The sequence below is a fragment of the Penicillium pulvis genome, assembly GCF_028828015.1.
Source record: "Penicillium pulvis strain IBT 33274 chromosome Unknown contig_10_segment0_segment0, whole genome shotgun sequence".
Lineage (NCBI taxonomy): Eukaryota > Fungi > Ascomycota > Eurotiomycetes > Eurotiales > Aspergillaceae > Penicillium > Penicillium pulvis.
In genome coordinates, this window is record NW_026643071.1 from 1008215 (window position 1) to 1027838 (window position 19624).

The window sequence follows — 19624 nt, forward strand, 5'->3', positions numbered from 1 at the left end:
TAGATATAAATTGATAAAAAAAAAAGTTATTTAAAAAAGAAACTAAATCTCAGGGAACTACTCTCTAGATCCCCGAATCCCTTTGAGTCATGGAGGTAATAGCTCATTTCAAATCCTGCTAGGTCTGGCATCATGCCTCTCTTTATACCTGGTCAGTGCCGGGACCTTACCAGCTTCCTCCCGCTAACAAACGACCTATAGGCGCTCTGCCTATACTCATCTATTCTTTATTTAAAGGTCTCAATGACGTCCCCAAGCAAGACAATCCCAAACTTCGACTTATCAAGGAACTTTTCCTCATCGGCTGCAATCTCAGCGGCAGCGTCGGGGGCGTAGATACTCGCACTGAAGGCTTGGAAAGCAGCCTGATCAGCGAAGGTAAGCTCCGCGTAAGCATCGAAATCAAAGTCGGACTGCTTTCCAACCAGAACGGTGGCAGGAGTCAGGGCGTTGCGCTCACTGGCACCTTCAGGAATGACCTCGACGGTGTTGCGTGCGATGTAGGTGCGCTTGTGTACGAGAGGAAAATGTTCCCCAGAGATACGCTTAACGAGTTCAGCGTGATTCTCGTAGTGCTTCTTGAAATCCTCAAGAGAAAGGCCGGGTTTGCGGTAAGCGTAGATGAATGCCTTCACAGACATGATAGCGAGTGCTTGTGTGGAGTTTTTTGGAGTTTCAACCAGTTTGTTTTGGTTGACAGCTGTTGAGAAAGCTGTGGGAAGATGGACAGAAAAGGGGAATAAATTCTTGATGGAAAATGAATATTATGAAGGACTGAGAAGGGAGGCAGAGACTAAATAGATGTGATAAAAGCGCCGAGAAACCAAAACAAAGGACAATTGGACCTTCCAATGTCTGCACTGATTACGAACATGCAGACCTAGAGAGCGGAGTTTGGGGGCGGGAGGGGAACATTCCGCCTGGACAACCGTCAGACATCTAGCTGATTTGAGCTTAACCTGGTGATGCATCTCAGATTACAGACACGGCTCAGCTGAAGGTTAAACCCAACTGAGATGAGATTATCATAGTTTAAACCACACCCGCATCGGTTCAATCGCCGATTTCATATTCGATATCCTGTATTGGAGATTTCTGAGCTTATAGCCGTGCCTTCCGGCTTGCGCGTTCCGCGCCCCACTTCGCTGAATTTAACAAATATTTCGGCCCCATGCAGCGCATTAGCGGGTTCTACTTGCAGATTGACCAAGATCGCGAGAATATTAAATAAGCATATTGGTCCCCCTGTTGGGTTTTCCTTAAATTTGTGCCGCATCTACAGCTTTGGTGTAATTTATTGGGCAAGACCTTGAGACCATGTAACATTTTCGCCCCCCACGCACCGCATTGGCGGGGTTTACTCACGCGCCGAAGCGCTGGTATTGATCAGTGTTAAGACAGGCAATTACAGCCCCATCCAAGCATCAGAACCGTAGATTCAATGTTGTCGATCAACCATGACATCGCTCAAAAATTGTATGCGAGCCCACCGACCAGTACAGGAGCAGCAAACTGCGTCAAGGATTTTCATTATATCTTTGAAGAAAAACGAATTCTCGCACTCAATTGATGTAGCTTTTCCACTATGTTCTATCTGCCATTTCATCCTCTGCCGTATTTGAGCCTCGGATCGATATGCGTCAGTATAAGGCCCTATAAGTAGGGTCAGAATTTTGGTTTACTTGGTGGCTCATATTTCAAGTTCTCGACTATAGTTCCTACAGGAAGGAAAATATCTCATATATGTTTCCTTGCCGAGAGCCACAATAGAATGAAATTCAAGGGCCTTGAAGACAAGAAGTCTCCTAAGGTATATATGAGGGAGGTAGATAGCAGCAGGATAAAGTGTCATGATTCATCGAGTGTTGAGATTAAGTGTGCTTGATTCCCGCAGTTCCAGAGATTCCATGCCTGTCGAACAGATACAGTTTACCGGCGTAAGCCTCCTTTGTTCGTGGCAACAAAGTGCTTAGAATTAGATCATTGCCGTGCTCGTCCAAGTAGACAACATGAATCATGTCCCGCGCTGGGCGGCTCGAGGTACACAGTTTCCTTCGAGTGATGGAAAGGGGAAAGAGAGAGGGTGGGGAGGACATCTCGCTCGCTTATTAAGCTTTCCGTCAAACTACGAAGATGTAAATTGTTATGCACCGAAGATTCAGGTGGATAATATGCAGGTGGGTGAATAGAGCGGCGAGCCGCTCACGCCCAAAGTGTCGGCAGCCATGGGCGCTGGGTGATCATCGGCAGACATGACTTTTTCTTTTGCCCCTCCCCGACACCCGTCCACTTTTTTCTTTGTTCCTGCCACTTTACTCGTCTTCCCAGGCGAGGAATCAGCGTGTAACGTTGTTTCTCTGTGAAACATAAACCCTGCCTTTTGATCGGCACCAGAGGATGACTTAAAAGATTGTTGCCTGGCCGAGTGGAGTGAAAAGGGAAGAATGGGACTCCTGACTACTATTCTGCTTACTCCGGGCGACGGCTAAATGAGTGCGACGCCATAATCGTACTACTGGATTTACGGGCCGTTGATTGGTGCAAAATGCCATGTTCCAACCTGTTGAAGCAAGCCACACTACTAGCGTGACCCCAACAACGACCCTGACCAGTCCCTTGAACCCTTTTCGGGGTTCATCGCATGGGCCAACGGACCCCACAACACCAGAAATCAAGCAATTTGACGGACCCACCAAGGGCCCATTGGATCGAGTGTCTTGAAAGTATGGCCCAAAATCGCATAGTGGAAATCGTGCGCACTTCACCTATTGGCCAATTTGCCGGATTTTGACGGCTGTGCCTATTTTAAACCTGGGTCGCCTCTTTTACATAAATGGCCTTTGTTTCTCTTTTCCCCGTCTCTCACTTCTCTTTAAAGCCTGTCCGCTCGTTCCCTGGCTTTGCAAGGAAAAAAAAATCCACTTTCGCTTGGCTTTTCACGAGGCTCTCGGCCCGGGACTGCTTATCGTTCTTTCAAGATGCAGCTCTCAATTGTGTCGGCAATCGCCCTGCTATGCGGGTCCGCTCTAGCTAGTGTCCCCGCGATTGAGATCAAGGTGATTATACTTACCTCTTTAGACAGGAGACCTTCGTGCTAATGGAACCGTAAAATTTTCTCAGGGCTCTAAATTCTTCTACTCCAACAATGGCAGCGAATTGTGAGTTTCCACCAGATCCGTTTCAACGTCCTGAGTACTGATGTTGCGACCAGTTTTATTCGCGGAGTTGCCTATCAGGGTTGAGTTGATATGACTCTCTTTCCCATGCTGTCAATTCTGACTATCTCCTAGAGGGTTATACCGGTGGCGGATCTACGGGAACCGGTCAGACCAGCGATACCGGCTACACCGATCCTCTCGCCAACTCCTCCAGCTGCGCGCGCGATATCCCTTATCTGACCCAGCTGCGTACCAACGTCATCCGCACGTACACCGTGGACCCCACCAAAGACCACGATGACTGTATGCAGCAGTTGGCCGATGCCGGAATCTATGTCATCACTGATCTCTCGTCCCCTGATATTTCGATCGAAGCCGATTCGCCTGTCTGGACTGTTGAACAGTACGAGCGCTATACCGCCGTCGTTGACGCTTTCCAGAAGTATGATAACGTGATTGGATTCTTCGCTGGCAACGAAGTCGTCAACCAGCCGAACCAAACCAACGCTGCCGCCTTTGTCAGAGCTGCGGCGAGAGATATGAAGGCCTACATCAAGCAGAAGGGATACCGAACCTCGCTGGGCCTGGGCTATGCAACCACCGATCAGTCCGACATCCGTCTTTCTCTCTCTAACTATTTGAACTGCGGAGACCAAACCACGGCCATCGACTTTTTCGGCTACAACATTTACGAATGGTGCGGCGACCAGACTTATCAAACCTCCGGCTACGAGGCCCGAACCGAGGAATACTCCAACTACTCTATCCCTGTTTTCTTCTCCGAGTACGGCTGCAACACCGTACAGCCCCGCACTTTCGAAGATGTCCCCGTCCTCTTCGGCTCCGAAATGAACGACGTCTGGAGCGGTGGCATTGTCTACATGTACTTCGAGACCACCAACGACTATGGCCTCGTCTCGGTGGATGGCGACTCTGTCTCCACCGAGGTCGACTTTAGCTACTACTCCAAGGAGATCCAGAGCGCAACAGCAACTGGAGTCAACAGCGCTAGCTACACCGCGACTAATTCGCCTCGCGCATGCCCAACCGTAGACGACGACTGGCTCGCAGAGGCCAGCCCCTTGCCCCCGACCCCGGACTCTGATCTCTGCTCCTGCATGGTCGCTAGCCTGTCCTGTGTTGTCAGCGACAGCGTTGATTCCACAAAGTACTCTGATCTCTTCGCCGAGGTCTGCGGATACGGCACGGACGTCTGTTCTGGTATCGCCCACAATGCAACCACTGGTGACTATGGCGCTTACAGTGTCTGTGCAAGCAAGGACCAGCTGTCCCAGGCTTTCAACAAGTACTACATTAGTCAGAAAAAGGCAAGCACTGCTTGTGACTTTAAAGGCGCCGCGAAGGTTCAGTCGGCCAGTAGTGCGACGGGCTCCTGTAGCTCGCTTATCAGCCAGGCGGGTGGTACAGCTGGGACTGGCACAGCATCCTCTGGCAGCAGCGCTTCTACCTCCACGTCTAAGGGCGCCGCTGCTGGCGCTGTTGCCCCCGCTGCGGTCTTTGTGACTGGCTGGGTTAGTGCTGCCTCGCTGGTGACAGTTGTTTTGACTGGGTCTCTGATGCTTGTTTTGTAAACATATGGCTTTCAAGGTCCAGTTTCTAGAATCTGGGTGATGCTCTTATATTCTTTGTTCCTGTGTTGATATTGTTTATTGTACAAAGCTTAACCTCATGTACTTGATTTGAATGGTGTCTAGAACTGGTCTTCCATTCTTGATAGCTTTATTCTTTCTTTTCAGGATTGTTCTACCAGCATTGCTAGCTCAGATATGCCTTGATTAAACCACCCAGATTAACAGAATGCTCCTGTCCATTGGCTCTCTTCCCCGACATGTTCAATTTTCCTGCTAATGTATGATACAAAATATTGGATGAAGCATGGGATTACAGTTAGCTTGCAGCAATACTATTGAATTAATTTTTGGCAGAAGTAGTCGACCAAGCGGCGACAATACCGTATTTCAGGCTGATAAAATTGGTTTCCGAGGAGCGTTGTCACTATATTATAGACAGGATTTTGGAATTGCTGAACAGCGACTTCTTACCACTCAAGGTCTTTTCCCCCTTAAGCGTAATAGTTTCCGCGCCTCCAATCCCCGACATCTCCTCTTTGGCACTGAAATTGCCTAGTGAAGCAACGAAACACCATTACACACTAGACACACTCTTCTGTGTCTACTCGAGCTTTTAATATAGTGCAGTACATAGACTACACTGAAAAGTGATGGCAATCAATTTATAGCACAAGAATATAATGGAACATTATGATTAGCGAAGAATGAAATTCAAGGCAGTTGTTCGCTCCCAAGGTTGCTGCGTACATATTTCTGCCGCCAGTTTATTCATAACATCCATGTCCCAATGAAAACCGCGCACCAGTAAAAATAGAAAGTTGATTTCATTGGCTAACGAATATGGGACTATTCGAACTTTCCTAGCAAATATTTGCACCATATAAACATTTCCAACCCATTCCCAAGTACATACGACCATAGGGTGTGGAGAACAGGGCTTCCCGTCCGCTCAGCCGTACTTAAGCCACACGCCGGTTAGTTAGTAGTATGGTGGGTGACCACATGCGAATCCTGACTGTTGTATGTTTTTTTACATTTCTTGCTCTTCTTCCTTTTTGTTCGTGGGATCTTCCCTCCCAGGTAGGTTGTCTTGGTCATCATTCTCTAGTCAGGTCTTAAATATTGAAGCAGGGTACTGTCTGCGAACCAGCGCGCCACTGCTACCGACCCACTTGTGACATCTAGTTCGGCCACGGGAGATAGTGGAAGACAAGAAAGGAGACCCAGAGAAGTGGCTTGTAGAAGGCATGATGATCTGGGATGCTGATCCCTGCGCGTAAGCGCTTATATATACTTCGTAATCTTCACCCCCACTACAATATACGTTCTAACAATCTACACAAATCAAAAGCTGGATATGAACCCTTACTGGCAGTCAGAAAATCCCGACCGTTGGGATTCTTATGATCGAAAGTCGTCGCATTCAATGCATATGGCTTTCAGTGCGATCGCCTGCGGTCTCACAATCCAATCGATATACACCCCCGAGTTTTTAGATTGGCCTTCCTTGACGCCTACTAGAGACGAAAGCTTTCTCGTGACCCTCGGCGAATTGCGGAAGCAGTTCAACCATCTCCGATCGTCCCCCCCCCAAAAAAGGAACTTCCATATCTCATGAACGATTTAGCGGCAGGGAGCATTGCCTCTATGCCCGAGAGGCTCACAGTGGGAACTCTGCGGAATGTTTTTCTATACATAGATGGCAACTCTGCAGCCTCTGTTCTTGAAAACCGGTTAGCAGATGACTATTGGATTTGGGCCGTCGTCCAGACTACGTGACAGATACCAAAAACCAAAGCTCGAGTGGGTACCAAGGCTACCTGCGCGTTCGTCTCCAACAGATTATTCACAACTTTTACGTCGCCCGGCGTTGGCATGCTGATGAGGTCTCCTTGAAAGATCTGTGGAAGGCGGCGCAGAAGGACCCTCATAATGGCTCTTTTGTTTCAATGGAAGACGAGGAAATATTTGCTCAGGACTCAACTTGGGAAGTTGCAACCGCCCTTCGATCAAGGACCCCGACGCAGTGAGCATCCGATGAATCGTATGTATGCGAAGCCAATAGAAACAACAAGAAGGTTTCTTGGTAGTTGAGTACTTGTTTCACCAAAGTGAATAAGTGTAAATCCAAAGTTCTTGATGGAAGTATACAGTTTTTTCCACTACTGCGTATTGCTACTTCCAGAGTATCGCCCAAAGTCTCCCTCTCATTTCGCTAAACATGCAACCGCATTGGCGATTAGCTGCTCATCCGGTCATGTCATATTTCTTGCATTTTCAGAGCAAACCCGATCACTAATATTTCATAATCTTTCAAAATGACCTCAGGCCTGTAAACTGCTTTTCATGTGGAAAACTACTGTATCTGCATCTTGATTCGAGCCTAAAATCGCTACCTGGGCATGAAACAAACGACACCTGCTCCGTAGCCACGTGCATTGCAAGTATGTTGCATCCCTCAACCTTAAATTAGAATCCATTTCGCCCGCTTACCGACTAGCAAGTTTATTAGGATGAATTCAGAGAAAGCTGTTATCGTCCTTTATGTCAATAAAACATAAGAAATCATACCCAGCGTCTCTCAAGATGGCGCTTTGGCCTTTTTTCACGCAAGCTGGAAACGATTCGCGGTGAGATATAGAGCAGATCCTTAATCACGTCACAGATAGTCAAGGTTACTGAGGCTAGAGTTTTTTATAGCCATTATCCAATCAGAAATAGAGGGTATACCCATGGATATATATAAAATGTCGAAGCATAATTGATGAAAGTGCTTAGGGAGCACTAGGCTGCATACGGTACTTTGGTGTAGTCCACCAGGTGGCAAACGGCAAGTGTGGCCCCGTTGACCTCCCATGCCGTATAGAGACGTTCTCAGCTAGCAATGTCTAGAGCAACGAGGTGTGCTTGGTGTGCTGACTCAAAAATACAAAATCAAAAATAAAGGTCCCTGCCGGGGTCGAACCGGCGATCTTTCGGATCAAAACCGAACGGAGTAACCGCTGTCCCAAGGGACCGAAAGTGTGGAATACTTGGACGAACAAAACGGTTCTTATTCGATAATTAATTCACAAATAGCAGAGGCGCGAGGATTGGCATCAAAGAAATTAATCTCCATTGAACAAGTTTAACACGTGGGGCGAGTAGGTGTTCGGAACGCTCAGATCCACCCAACTTGGGAGTGATGTAAGAGATATTCAATTGACTTCGAAAAATCGCGAAAGAAGATTAGGTAGCCTGAAGATTGACAAATTGACCTCATTTGTCGCACGAATACAAATTATTGCATATTGCTTTTTGGTTCGGTCGAGATTTCAATTTCATAATGCAATCACCCAATCACCGCCGACAGCATTCCGGACCCTGTCTTGGCAACATTAACCTTCGAGCTTGAAGATCGCCAGCTCTGCAGAGATTTTTTCTTCACATTACTAGACCGAATTTATTGCTCAATTACTAGCATGGGGCTGTCGTTTTCGTGAATCAATCGGTGATATTGGTTACCGTATTGTCGCAAGGTCCAATTGCAAGGGATGGAGGGGCACGTACGAGCCGAGAAGGACGTGGGTCCACCCCGGACAAATGACCCCGAGCTTCTTGATGAGATCAATTTGACATCCAAGGCTGAAGAAGCGAGGCTAGAGCGCGTCTTAACTCGGAAGATTGATCTGCACATCCTTCCATTTGTCGTGTTGATTTATCTGTTCAGCTTTCTAGATCGAGGTAAGTGTTACACTGGCACAGGAGACGACTCAATCGCTAATTTCTGCAGTAAACATTGGCAATGCCCGATTATATGGTCTGGAAGAAGATCTGGGCTTAGTGGGCGACCAATACCAGATTGCCGTATCCATTCTCTTTGTGACATATTGTGTATGTGGTAGCCACACCCGCTGAACTGACAGGACAAGCTAACCCCTTGCCAGTTCTTCGAAGTACCATCAAATCTGGTGATCAAAAAGCTAAAGCCATCTCGGTATATCGCGACTATCGCTGTACTGTGGGGTATCATCGCCACTCTGACGGGGATTACCCAGAATTATGGCGGCCTCATTGCATGCCGAGTATTACTCGGAGTCGTGGAGGCAGGACTCTTCCCAGGATTCTTGACTTACCTCACTATCTTCTACAACAAGCGCGAGATCGCCCTGCGAACTGGGTACCTATTCAGTAGTGCCGCCATTGCCGGTGCCTTTGGCGGTCTACTCGCCTACGGCATCGGATTCATGGACGGGATCTGTGGGATGCGCGGATGGCGTTGGATCATGATTCTCGAAGGCATCCCGACCGTCATACTCGGGGTAGCAACCTGGTTCTTCTTAGCAGATGACCCCGATACGGCATATTATCTCAACGAAGAAGAGCGGGCGCTCGTTGTGCGTCTTCGCAGCCGTTATGTTGGTCAGACAGAATCGGCGCAGAAGTTCCACTGGGCTGATGTGAAGGAGGGTGCGCTTGATTGGAAGATCTATGCGTTCTGCATCGGTCAGTTTGGTGTTGATACCATGCTGTACGGGTATAGCACTTTTCTTCCTACCATTATCGAGGGAATGGGAGATTGGTCTGTTCCCCAGGTCCAGGCTCTGACGATCCCTTGTTATGGACTGGGTGCGATTGCCTATCTTTCTGTGGCTTGGTTGAGCGACAGAACGCAGCATCGTGCGTTATTCACTTGTCTTTTCAGCGCGATCTCTGTGATCGGATATGGGATCTTGATCTCCGATTCTTCTTCCGGTGTCCATTACTTCGGAGCCCTGATGGTTGCTCTGGGATTGTATGTGACTGTCGGATTGCCGCTTGCCTGGCTACCTACCAATCTGCCTCGATATGGTAAACGCACATTTGCGACAGGTTTGCAGCTTACCTTTGGCAATATTAGTGGTGTCATGTCACCATTTTTGTACAAGAACTCCGAGGGACCACGATTTGTCCGAGGAAATGCCGTCACACTGGGCTTGGTAGGCTTCGCTGGTGTTCTCTATGGTGTGATGTGGGTCTGCCTTCATCTCATCAATAAGCGTCGTGAACAAGGACTCGAGGATGATAAGATTGCCGGCCTGACGGAGGAAGAAATTCAGGAGCTTGGAGATCGAAACCCTCGGTTCCACTACAGCACCTGAGAATAATACGAAGCCGAGGTCAAGTTTGTGAATAGAGTTTGTCATTGTCGACGCGATCAATGTCTGAAATATCGAATTGTGATTAGTTAGACCATAGATATGTGACTAGACTGAACTATGTTCATGCTGCTCTGTACAATCTCGGAAAGTATTCTATCCGGTTACGAGAACGATTGGTCTAGATCAACAAATTTCCGAAAATTCAATAGCTTGAGTGTCGGAACCTGACATTCCCGCTTGAGCTACGTCGACATCCGTGGTTCTTCGCTCGGTCTCGCTTTCGCTTTCGCTCTCGTGCCCGCTCTCGCTCTTAACCCCACACAAACACTACGGCTAGTTAAGTTATAACTTTCCCCAAGCTTGCTAATCTACCTTTTATGCAGAGCTATGACCGAGCGTTTGCCCTCTTAGGCAGGATCGGCCCATGATTTACGCCCACGCTAACCACGTTCTGACTTTCGAATAGTGTCCCTGCATTGTTAGCTCCGGGGCTTCGTTCCCCTCCAATCCAAGACGACCCCTCATTCATCGAATTTCTCCGGTCTTGCAAGTATCTTTATCTCGATTTGGAACATAGATAGATGATCATGGATTTGATTGTCAGACTCATTCATTCCCAGCCGGTAGAAGATTATCGACCAAGGAACAATAATACGACCTACCATTCGAGCAGGTCAAAGCAGAGCGAAGGCCATGACATCAATAATTAAGATTGGCATCTCGGCAAACTTATAAGTATCTCGTATTTTCCTGCACTGCAGAGGAAAAAATTGTCAGGATCAGTCTTCAGCTTGTCGATACATATCTTAATACTGCATTCATAATGAAGGTCACCAATGTTGTTCTGGCTGGTGCTGCCGTCGGTCTTTCCACGGCCAACCCAGTCAACAAGCGTGCAATAAGCGATGGTATGTTTTCCAAGAAATACTTTTGTATCAGTGTTGATCGAAATATTTGAGCAAACATCTAATATTCCTCTTTACTAGCTGATATCCTGAACTACGCTTTGACGCTCGAGCATCTCGAGGCCTCCTTCTACCAGGAAGGTCTCCAGAACTACACCCAAGCGGACTTTGTGAACGCTGGCTACATGGACCCCTTCTATGCCAACCTCATGGAAGTTGCTTCTGATGAGCAGACCCACGTGAGCTTCCTGACTCAGGCTCTGACAGGTGAGGCAAATCTCCAATAAGACAAAGTGTAGGGAAATATTGACCCTTTCTCTAGCCGCTGGTGCATCCCCAGTCGCGGCCTGCAACTACACTTTCCCATCCACCGATGTGAAGAGCTTCCTTGCTCTTGCCAGTGTCTTGGAGGGTACGTACACATCCATCTACATGAGCATGGACGAATACTGACAGCAATATAGGCGTCGGAGTCAGCGCTTACCTTGGTGCTGCCAGCAGCATCATGGACGCTACCTACCTTACTGCCGCAGGTAGCATTCTGACCGTCGAAGCACGACACAGCGCATACCTACGAGCCTACCTGGGCGAGAGTCCATTTGCCCAGGCCTTCGACAACCCCCTCGACTTCAACGAAGTCTACACCCTTGCCGCGCCCTTCATCACTGCCTGCCCTTCCACAAACGGAAAGCTCCCCGTGATGGCATTCCCTACTCTCACAATGAGCTCCACAAACACACTGATGAATGGATCTACTGTCCAGCTTACAGCCGGAAGTGGTTTTAACACCTCCAGCACCAACCTGTACGCTGCTTTCATTACCGTCACTGGTCCCGTTTGGGCCCCCTTGCAGTCCAGTGGTAGTGGCATGTTCACTGTCACTATTCCTAGTGGAGTTGCTGGCCAGAGCTATGTTGTTCTTACACAGGGAAACACCACGGCAACCGACGATAACATCGTTGCGGGTCCTGCTATCGTTGAGGTACAATCCTAAAAGAATCGCTATTCACCCTGTGCTTTGTTCTGTCGCAAAACTGACGTGGGGATTTGATTGATAGATTGGAAAGGCTATGGGTGGTGTAGGTATGTCTGGGTGCTCGTCGTCGATGACTGCTACCAAGAGTGGTGCAATGAGCAGCACTTCGGCTACAGCCCCGGCTTCGTCGTCCCCATTGTACAATGCCGCTGTCCAGAAGATGTCTGGTAGTATGTTTGGCGTTCTGGGTGCGGGTGTACTTGTTGCTGCTGCGCTTGTTTAACCATGCGACTTGGCCTTGCAAGATTGGTCCGCAGACCATGTTGGATGGATGGACAGATGTATTCTTGATTTTGTGATTTTTTTTTATCTTCAGTAATTAATTCAGGATTCAATCCATAATAGGACAATTCATTCTCACGTCTTGGCTGTCTTGGTTTGTTCCGTGCCAAGAGTATATGCATTTAGTAATTCTTGGCTTTGGATAATGCGCTCGCCAACTACATTGTGTCAGACGTGTTACTTACGTGATAAGTCTGAAGGTACAGAACGGCCCCCACACTCGATTGAGTTGGAAGTGTGACGATCTTCAGGGTCCAGACAGGAAAGGGGCGAGGCATTGATCATCCGACCAATCAGGAGTCCCGTCTGCACCCGTATCTTGCCCCGTAGACTGGAGCTACTCCACTTCTTCTCTTCTTTCCCAGTCTTGATACTTTTGTTAGAATGCGCGATTTCTATCGTACTCTTGGCTTGTAACATGAGAGCATCTTGGCGATACCAAGAGTCATGATCCTCAAGCTTCGGTCGTAAGCTTCGGCCATAACCCTCGACCCGAATGTGATGATGTTAAACATTGAGCGGTCTAACAGCATCTTGAAGCTATCTCGTATAATCAGAATAAATATTTCTTATGAATATAGGATTAAGATTATTATCCAGAGTTAGGGCGGTCTCATTGTTCTTTTTGAGGTTTGCCGTCAATCTGCCCTCATGTCACCCCCCTTTGCAATGTCCGTTTCCTAATCAGTCGGTCGGATTTGGACCCCTAATGAGTGGATTCAACAACATCTCTAAATATACGGAGTGTTTGCCTCTCTCCCTTCTCCTTCATGCACGATCTACATATTAGTTCGACAATGAAAGGTAGATCTGTGTACTCTTAGGAAGGTGGAAACAGACTCAGCCTGGTAGTCCCTTGGTGCATTGCTGATATTTCTCCACTACAGCTCTATGTTTTGGATACCACAGCTTCATGATGTCATAGTAAGCATAGAAGGATTGTAATATTCTTGGCATCAATTCCCTGAGACAAGATGGTGACCAGAGGAAGTATAAAAGACCCCTGAATTGCAACATCAAGATGAAAACCACCAGAGCAAGCAAAGCTACCAGCCCACAAACAGACTTGCTCAACCCACCTGAATTCTCAACTCCTACACTTCCACCATGCCTTCCATCCGCAACACTCTTCTCTGCCTAATGGCCACCTCCACAGCTGTCTACGCCGAGCACTTGAAGGTCGTCTGGTCCTCTGGCGACTTCTCAACCATCTCCGGTCCCTCTGGCGGCAACACAAACGGCCACTACTCCGGCTTCGCTATCATCAACGACGCGGGCGAAGCTATCTACGACCAGGGCTTCCCTGATGACCACTCGCCTTGCTACAACACTGGTGATGGTCGCGAATTTACGATCGAGGGTGACTGCTGGAGTACCCCTCGTAAGTTCAAGTGCAAATCCGACTTCGGTGGCCACCCTGATACCTGTGAGGTAAAAGATGGTGATGGAAACAGCTTGGGTACTGGTCATGGAGAGACGGATACTACTTTCATCGGTATTTCTATCGGCCAGGATGCTAGCTGTGTTGTGGAGTTTGATTCTGATAGTGACGGTTGTCCTGTCGATGATGGCAATGGGCCTCTTCATGTTACCTCGGGATAAATGGCCTTATGGAATTATTCAAAGGGAGACTGATATGTATGTTGAAGCTGGCTCTAGAATATAGGTCCTGGTTTACAATCGCAAGTTGATTTTTGTGAGTAAGCTTAGGTACCTGGTGTATATCATTTTGCGGGTTCCATTTTGTATAATCAGAATATGAATGGATGTGAAAGTGAGTTCATAGTAGACTCATGGTTCAGTAGGCTGAATAGGCTGCCTTGGCTCCACTTTTGCAGTATCCAGCAGTACTTCGGCCACAGAATTGCGTCCATTTTTAGCAGCCCATGAAGCGGAGTCTGGCCATATTCAGAACTCTTACACTCTGTGTCTTTTCATGATATGGATGTGACCATAATTCCTCGAACTCTCACGAGTCTTTGCTGCATCCATAATTTAAATTGGCTGTCCTGCCGAATATCTCCCCAGGTGCTGGTAAATCAGTTAAATTCTTCGCCGAATATCAATAAGTATGCTACCAACGAGCGTTCCCTGCTTCTCACTAGTTAGCTATATAAAGCTTGCTTGGGAAACAACACCCACCATGTGGATCGTTAGACTCGTTTCACCTATTAGGGGTAGCATTGATAAGTCCATGAGATATTTTGCTCCTAGACTGAGACTAAGTGATTAAGAGTTACGAAACGGACTCACGCTACTTAGTAATCTCAGAGCATTCTCGGAGCAATCTAGAGGGAATGGCCCCGGCCCGGGATTCATTGGCAGATTCGGAAGTCTCCGCTCTATTTACGACCCTTGCATGGTTCAATTGACTAGATAAGCCTTTAGTGCCTCCTCTAGTCTTTCGGTTAGACGATCAAGTAGGTAACCCTGGAAGCATTACATAACAAAACTCAAGAACCAATCATTCGACCGCAAAGTAGAGAAAAGGAATTTGATATGGGTGAATCTTTCTTGTAACATTTTTCTGGAGGAAGCTGTCTTTTGTGTTTCTCCTCATCTCGGTTCCCTTCCCCTCTCCTTTATACGACTTATTCGCATCAGATGACAGCAAACTCTCTACATCACTATGTACACAGGTGAGCTTAGGTACTTTTTCGAGACGCCTGATTACAACTCACATGGTAAGTCGGGTTGGTTTTCCTCAAGATGCCTTTCTCGTGCTTGCAAGTCAGGGAATATGCCTGGAATCTGCCGATGCTTGCCGTAATAAGTCAGGTGATCGACTTCGCACACAACTCCGTTACCTCCTTGCAGCTTGTGTTTGTCACAGAAAGGTCGAGCGCAAAGGACACATATATTCGTTATGCGAGAGCTTGAATCAGAAGACACTGGTAACTTTGGTTGTTTCTTCAGTTTACGAGTAGCCATCTGTTCACAAACAAAACACACAGCCTTCGGTCCCTCTTCCATAATGATAGATGGGGGTTTATTGCCGCGAATGGTTGAACAGTTTCCAATGTCTTGAATATTGCAATAGTAGGCGCACAAAAGGATATATATTATCAAAGGAAAAGGCCTGTATTAATACCTTAGAAATTCCACGTTCAACGCTTTAAACGAAACCCCAACCACAAATGCGGGGTTCGTTTGGTCGGGTGAAATTGCTATTACAAGGCAACTATACGAAGAATCCTTGGTGTGGCTTGGTTTGGATGACGTTTTTGCTAAACATTACAGCATATCAAGTGGTTTGATGGTCGTGAGGCTACCAGTAAGCAGCAGTAGAGAACGCATTGCGTATGTGGCAGGATGCTGGTACCACACGTTGCATATTCCGAAGGGCCTTGAGCTGAGTGTTATGCAGTCATTGGCTACTATTGTCTCACACGCATCCAACCAATCTCTGGTATCATCAGCCTTGACACTATCCAATTACTTGAAACGCCACCTGTCAGAGGCCAAGAGGGGTAACAGCATGTGCAAGGACTCTGCTACCAAAGGTAAGAGCTTTATATCGTATTACCGAACTTGGAGCCTCTAGCGAATCATGGCTACCAGTTGTTCTCATACAGTTACTGGCCTTGCCTTTACATAGAATATAGAGACTCAGCTGTATGAAATAAGAAGATTAATTTAAAGTTAAGGTTAAGGTATACAACAGAATGATTATCAGAACGCGAGGGATAAGCTTTGGAAACTCTAATCTCAAAACCGCTCAAAATGGAGATCATACAGAGGTGGCCTACAAAATATTATGAATAAGATAAGAGAATATGTACGACCATTTCACTTAGAATTTCTATGGAGCTGTTCGCCATGGTCGACGATAATTGTGGGGCATGGTCAACTCAAACGATAATGGTAGACGGGGAACAAAAGAAAAAAGGCCGGGCTTTGAAGAGAGATTTGTGCAAGGGGTGGAGCCGGCATAGTGAGGGAAGTGAGGATGGTAGGCGGAGAGGAGAAAATCAGGAGGATGAGGGGCGCTTCTCGATTGTTCCGGTTTCCAACAGGTGTGACTTTCTTTTCGAATTGAAGCTCAAGAGATCGTAACACGCTGCTTGGATTTGCCCAAATCAGGTGAATATAACCTTGCTAAATCATGCACAGGTGAGCTCAATCATTAATACTACCCTGAACTTTCAACTTTGAATCAAGACTTTTTCGATTTGGCCTAAAGGACTTTCGGTCGCGCTTCCAGCGACGTAAATATTCCAAGATCTTCCGAATTATGATTACAATAAGTCTTGTGATCGATGTCACATAAAACTCATCACTGCCTTTCAGTCTTTGTTAGGCACAAAAGATTTAGCGCAAAGGAGGCATTTTCTGTTATCAGAGATTCTGATACCGATCACCAGGACGCCTGGTTATGGGAAGTATGTGAAATCCCTCTCACGTCTCTCTTTACTGCCATAACTAGTTTAGTCGCAGATAGGACATATGATTTCCGATCCGTCCATGTTGATATATCGCGGTGAAGGAGCAAAGTGATGATTGAAGTTATTAGCGTTAGATAAGAGGAATATATGGGGAGGTATGGCTTATGTAGACTCTGAATGCAAGATTACACTTTTAAGCATTGATGTCGCTGTACAGAGTAGAGCTATGGAATTCCTAGTTTTCTAGATTTCTTAAACAGATTTCATTTTTCCTTGATTTGAATAAAGAATCATCAAAGAAAGTGGTGAAGCCATTCCAACGGGCCATGACGTAATCAAATTTCCGTCGGATCATTACTTCTTCCATCAATTGCCCCAGCTCTCCTTGACTGTCACATCTGACAAATCGAAGTCAATGTGTACTGCAATATGCCCCCGCTGAGACCACACCGTAAATCTCGGAATGGGTGTGACCGATGTCGCGAAAGGCGGGTCAAGTGTGACGAAAATGGCCCACCTTGCTCGAATTGCACAAACCGCCAGCTAAACTGCACATACCTGAAAGTTGAGGCTGCGCGCACCCGTGTCACCAATGCGCGACCGTCAAAATATCAAGCTCCACCTGCCAGCGAGAACTCCGACACACGATCCACACGATCGCGGAACGGCGTCGGATCGCCCGTGTCAGATCTATCCACCCCGCATGAAATCGACAACTTAGAATTAATGCATAAATTCTCTACTGACACGTACAAAAGTCTATGTGTGAGCGATTCTGAGAATATCACTTGGCAAATCACCATCCCTCGCTTGGCGCTCAAACATCACTATCTGCTGGACGGCATTATGGCCTTAGCCTCCATGCACCTAGCCACAACTGCCGAGCCTGCCGAGGCTCTTATTTACCAGGACAGAGGCCTCCAATATTATAACCGCAGTCTAAGTCCGTTTCGACACGCGATTGACAACATTACACCACAGAACTGCGATGCCGTTTTCGCGCATTCTATTGTGATGATCGCGATAAGCATCGCGTCGCCCCGACTCACCGCCACAAAGGACGAAAGCTCAAGCATCACAGAAAACATAGTCGTTTTGTTCGAGTTGTTACAGGGCGTCAAAAAAATTCTCCAGGCCTGTAAGCCATGGGTCAAGCTGGAGTTGTTTACCCAGGGTGAATTCTGGAAGAAGACTTCTACTGAGCTCAACGCCGATGAAGATGCCGCCCTTGCACATGTCGCTTCATTGAATGATCTTGTTATGACGGGGGTATACGCGAAACAGCATGACATTTGCAAGGATGTATTAGCGCATCTGCGCCACTGCTACGCGAAATTTGCTCGTTCGCCGGACCCGGCGCCTGTTATGGCTTGGCTTGCGGCGGTGGATAAGGATTTCGTGGATAATGTAAGATGCCGGCAGCATTTTTCACTGTTAATACTTATGTATTGGGGTGTACTGCTCGTGAAACTGGACGGGAAACGGTGGTGGGCTCGCAATGCAGGGAAAGCATTGGTTTCCGAGCTACTGGAGGCTTTACAGGGAGGTGATCCTCGGTGGGACAGTGCTCTTTCTTGGGTTCAACGAAAAATCTCGTTATGAGCCTCCATTCCAAGAATAACTTTAATTTCAGACCCCCTTTTACCCGCTGTGGCTGCAGCTATGGCCAAATCTTGCCAAACAATTGCAGAATGAAGATCTGTCGAATCAACAAGAATTGCCGCGGGTCACATCCCTTTTTCTTTTAGAGAGTCATAAAGAGATCCAGATAGACATGAATTATGTCTATCGCACTGAGTTGAATCGACTTACCAAGGTTGAAAGAATACAATTCTGCAGCATGAGACTGATTGAGCAGACTTGAGACTAGGTACTCCTTTTATTAGCCATTGAAAATTACCCACAATACCACAACTTTTACGCGAAGATGGACTTCACATTACATCTTCTCCACGCGGCTTGATTGCACTCGGCGACACTATAATCACAAATTCTATCTAAACACTCGCATTAGGCATATACTACTTCATCACAGTGCCCAATACGAAATACTGGAAAGTCATCCTTCCACTCGGCACAATGGTCCAAGATTCCATAAAAATCAGCTGGTGCCCCGGAACCTAGCCACTCAGCTTCTCATTATCTGAAACAACAACTGACCTCCCAACTTTCGACTGATGATTATACCAGTTCGTCGGCACAATGTCGATCTTCGATATCCTCTACTACACTGGGCATCGCTTAATGGACAATTGCCGCTTATACAAACTGTTGCCAAAAAAATCATCGGTTTGCGCAGGACCATTCCGAACAATTCCCCTTCGGGTGTTCTATACACATCCTATCGAGGAAGTGTGGGCGTATAGCATTGCTATTTTTGCCTGCTGCTGCGCAGCATAGCCACATTGTTAGCTTTGGTTATCGCTGGCACTATGTCGCGTGATAGTCATCATGTTCATACAAATTTCAGTTTGGGGCTGTTGGGGCGTTGAGATGGGTTTCTGGAATTCTGTATGCGTCCGGGGGTCATACTGGGTTGTTGAAGGGGCGTTGTTAAGGACCCAGTATCTTTTCTATTCACAAAAGATTCCATGAACATTGGGTAACTGTTTCTCTGCCCATAATCCAAAGTTCGAAACGACTGTGGTATGTGACGGTTTTCTTTACGCGCAATCTTGGAAGCAACTCTTCTTGGTCGTATTTGATTTCATAGTATTGTGTCTGATCGGCCAATGAGAGAATGTCAAATGTTGTAAGCCTCCTGTACTGCCGACCTATGTAATCGAATGTTATTGGCAGGGTGGCTTAGACCTGAGGGGCCTAGATTGTTGAACCCCACTTTCCTTTCCTATCTTGCCTCCAAAGCCCAACCCATGGATCATCATCTACACGACAAAACATATCTAGCTACGACATTCTAAGAATGAGTTGTCCTAATTTTCCTTTGGTCCTTGAATCTAGGATTGACCCTGTCGGACTTCACCCATCGCAGGATCCTTGCGATCCTGGGTTCGTGCATCAAAAACAACACCAGCTTCTTCCTCCTCCACTAAAGGCCCCCGTCCCGGCCTCCTTATCAACTACTACATTTCTGGAGGAGAAAGATCGTCGTGGTTCGATATGGCACAAAGAAAAACAGAGAGATT

General features: G+C 47.1%; 7 protein-coding genes across 7 annotated transcripts; 6 read left to right on the forward strand and 1 right to left on the reverse strand.

Annotated features, from left to right (window-relative positions):
- Positions 1-227: 227 nt before the first annotated feature.
- Positions 228-641, reverse strand: N7503_000404 (EthD domain-containing protein; the record flags this gene model as incomplete). Its single annotated transcript, XM_057059965.1, has 1 exon — positions 228-641. The coding sequence occupies one exon, from the start codon at positions 639-641 to the stop codon at positions 228-230; it is 414 nt and encodes a 137-aa protein (XP_056926888.1).
- Positions 642-2848: 2207 nt separating this feature from the next.
- Positions 2849-4750, forward strand: N7503_000405 (glycoside hydrolase family 72 protein; the record flags this gene model as incomplete). The annotated part of the gene is made up of 4 exons (XM_057059966.1): positions 2849-3056; positions 3121-3158; positions 3212-3237; positions 3291-4750. The coding sequence occupies exons 1-4, from the start codon at positions 2979-2981 to the stop codon at positions 4748-4750; spliced, it is 1602 nt and encodes a 533-aa protein (XP_056926889.1). The 5' UTR covers positions 2849-2978.
- A 1647-nt stretch (positions 4751-6397) lies between these two features.
- Positions 6398-6780, forward strand: N7503_000406 (uncharacterized protein; the record flags this gene model as incomplete). The annotated part of the gene is made up of 2 exons (XM_057059967.1): positions 6398-6525; positions 6549-6780. 2 exons carry the CDS (start codon positions 6398-6400, stop codon positions 6778-6780), a joined length of 360 nt encoding a protein of 119 aa, XP_056926890.1.
- A 1503-nt stretch (positions 6781-8283) lies between these two features.
- N7503_000407 (putative MFS transporter) lies at positions 8284-9870 on the forward strand (the record flags this gene model as incomplete). Its single annotated transcript, XM_057059968.1, has 3 exons — positions 8284-8473; positions 8523-8623; positions 8677-9870. 3 exons carry the CDS (start codon positions 8284-8286, stop codon positions 9868-9870), a joined length of 1485 nt encoding a protein of 494 aa, XP_056926891.1.
- An 823-nt stretch (positions 9871-10693) lies between these two features.
- On the forward strand, positions 10694-12034 carry N7503_000408 (ferritin-like domain-containing protein; the record flags this gene model as incomplete). Its single annotated transcript, XM_057059969.1, has 5 exons — positions 10694-10778; positions 10857-11042; positions 11098-11187; positions 11240-11757; positions 11834-12034. 5 exons carry the CDS (start codon positions 10694-10696, stop codon positions 12032-12034), a joined length of 1080 nt encoding a protein of 359 aa, XP_056926892.1.
- Positions 12035-13200: 1166 nt separating this feature from the next.
- On the forward strand, positions 13201-13695 carry N7503_000409 (uncharacterized protein; the record flags this gene model as incomplete). Its single annotated transcript, XM_057059970.1, has 1 exon — positions 13201-13695. The coding sequence occupies one exon, from the start codon at positions 13201-13203 to the stop codon at positions 13693-13695; it is 495 nt and encodes a 164-aa protein (XP_056926893.1).
- Positions 13696-16907: 3212 nt separating this feature from the next.
- N7503_000410 (Zn(II)2Cys6 transcription factor domain-containing protein) lies at positions 16908-18080 on the forward strand (the record flags this gene model as incomplete). Its single annotated transcript, XM_057059971.1, has 1 exon — positions 16908-18080. One exon carries the CDS (start codon positions 16908-16910, stop codon positions 18078-18080), a length of 1173 nt encoding a protein of 390 aa, XP_056926894.1.
- Between the last annotated feature and the right edge of the window lie 1544 nt (positions 18081-19624).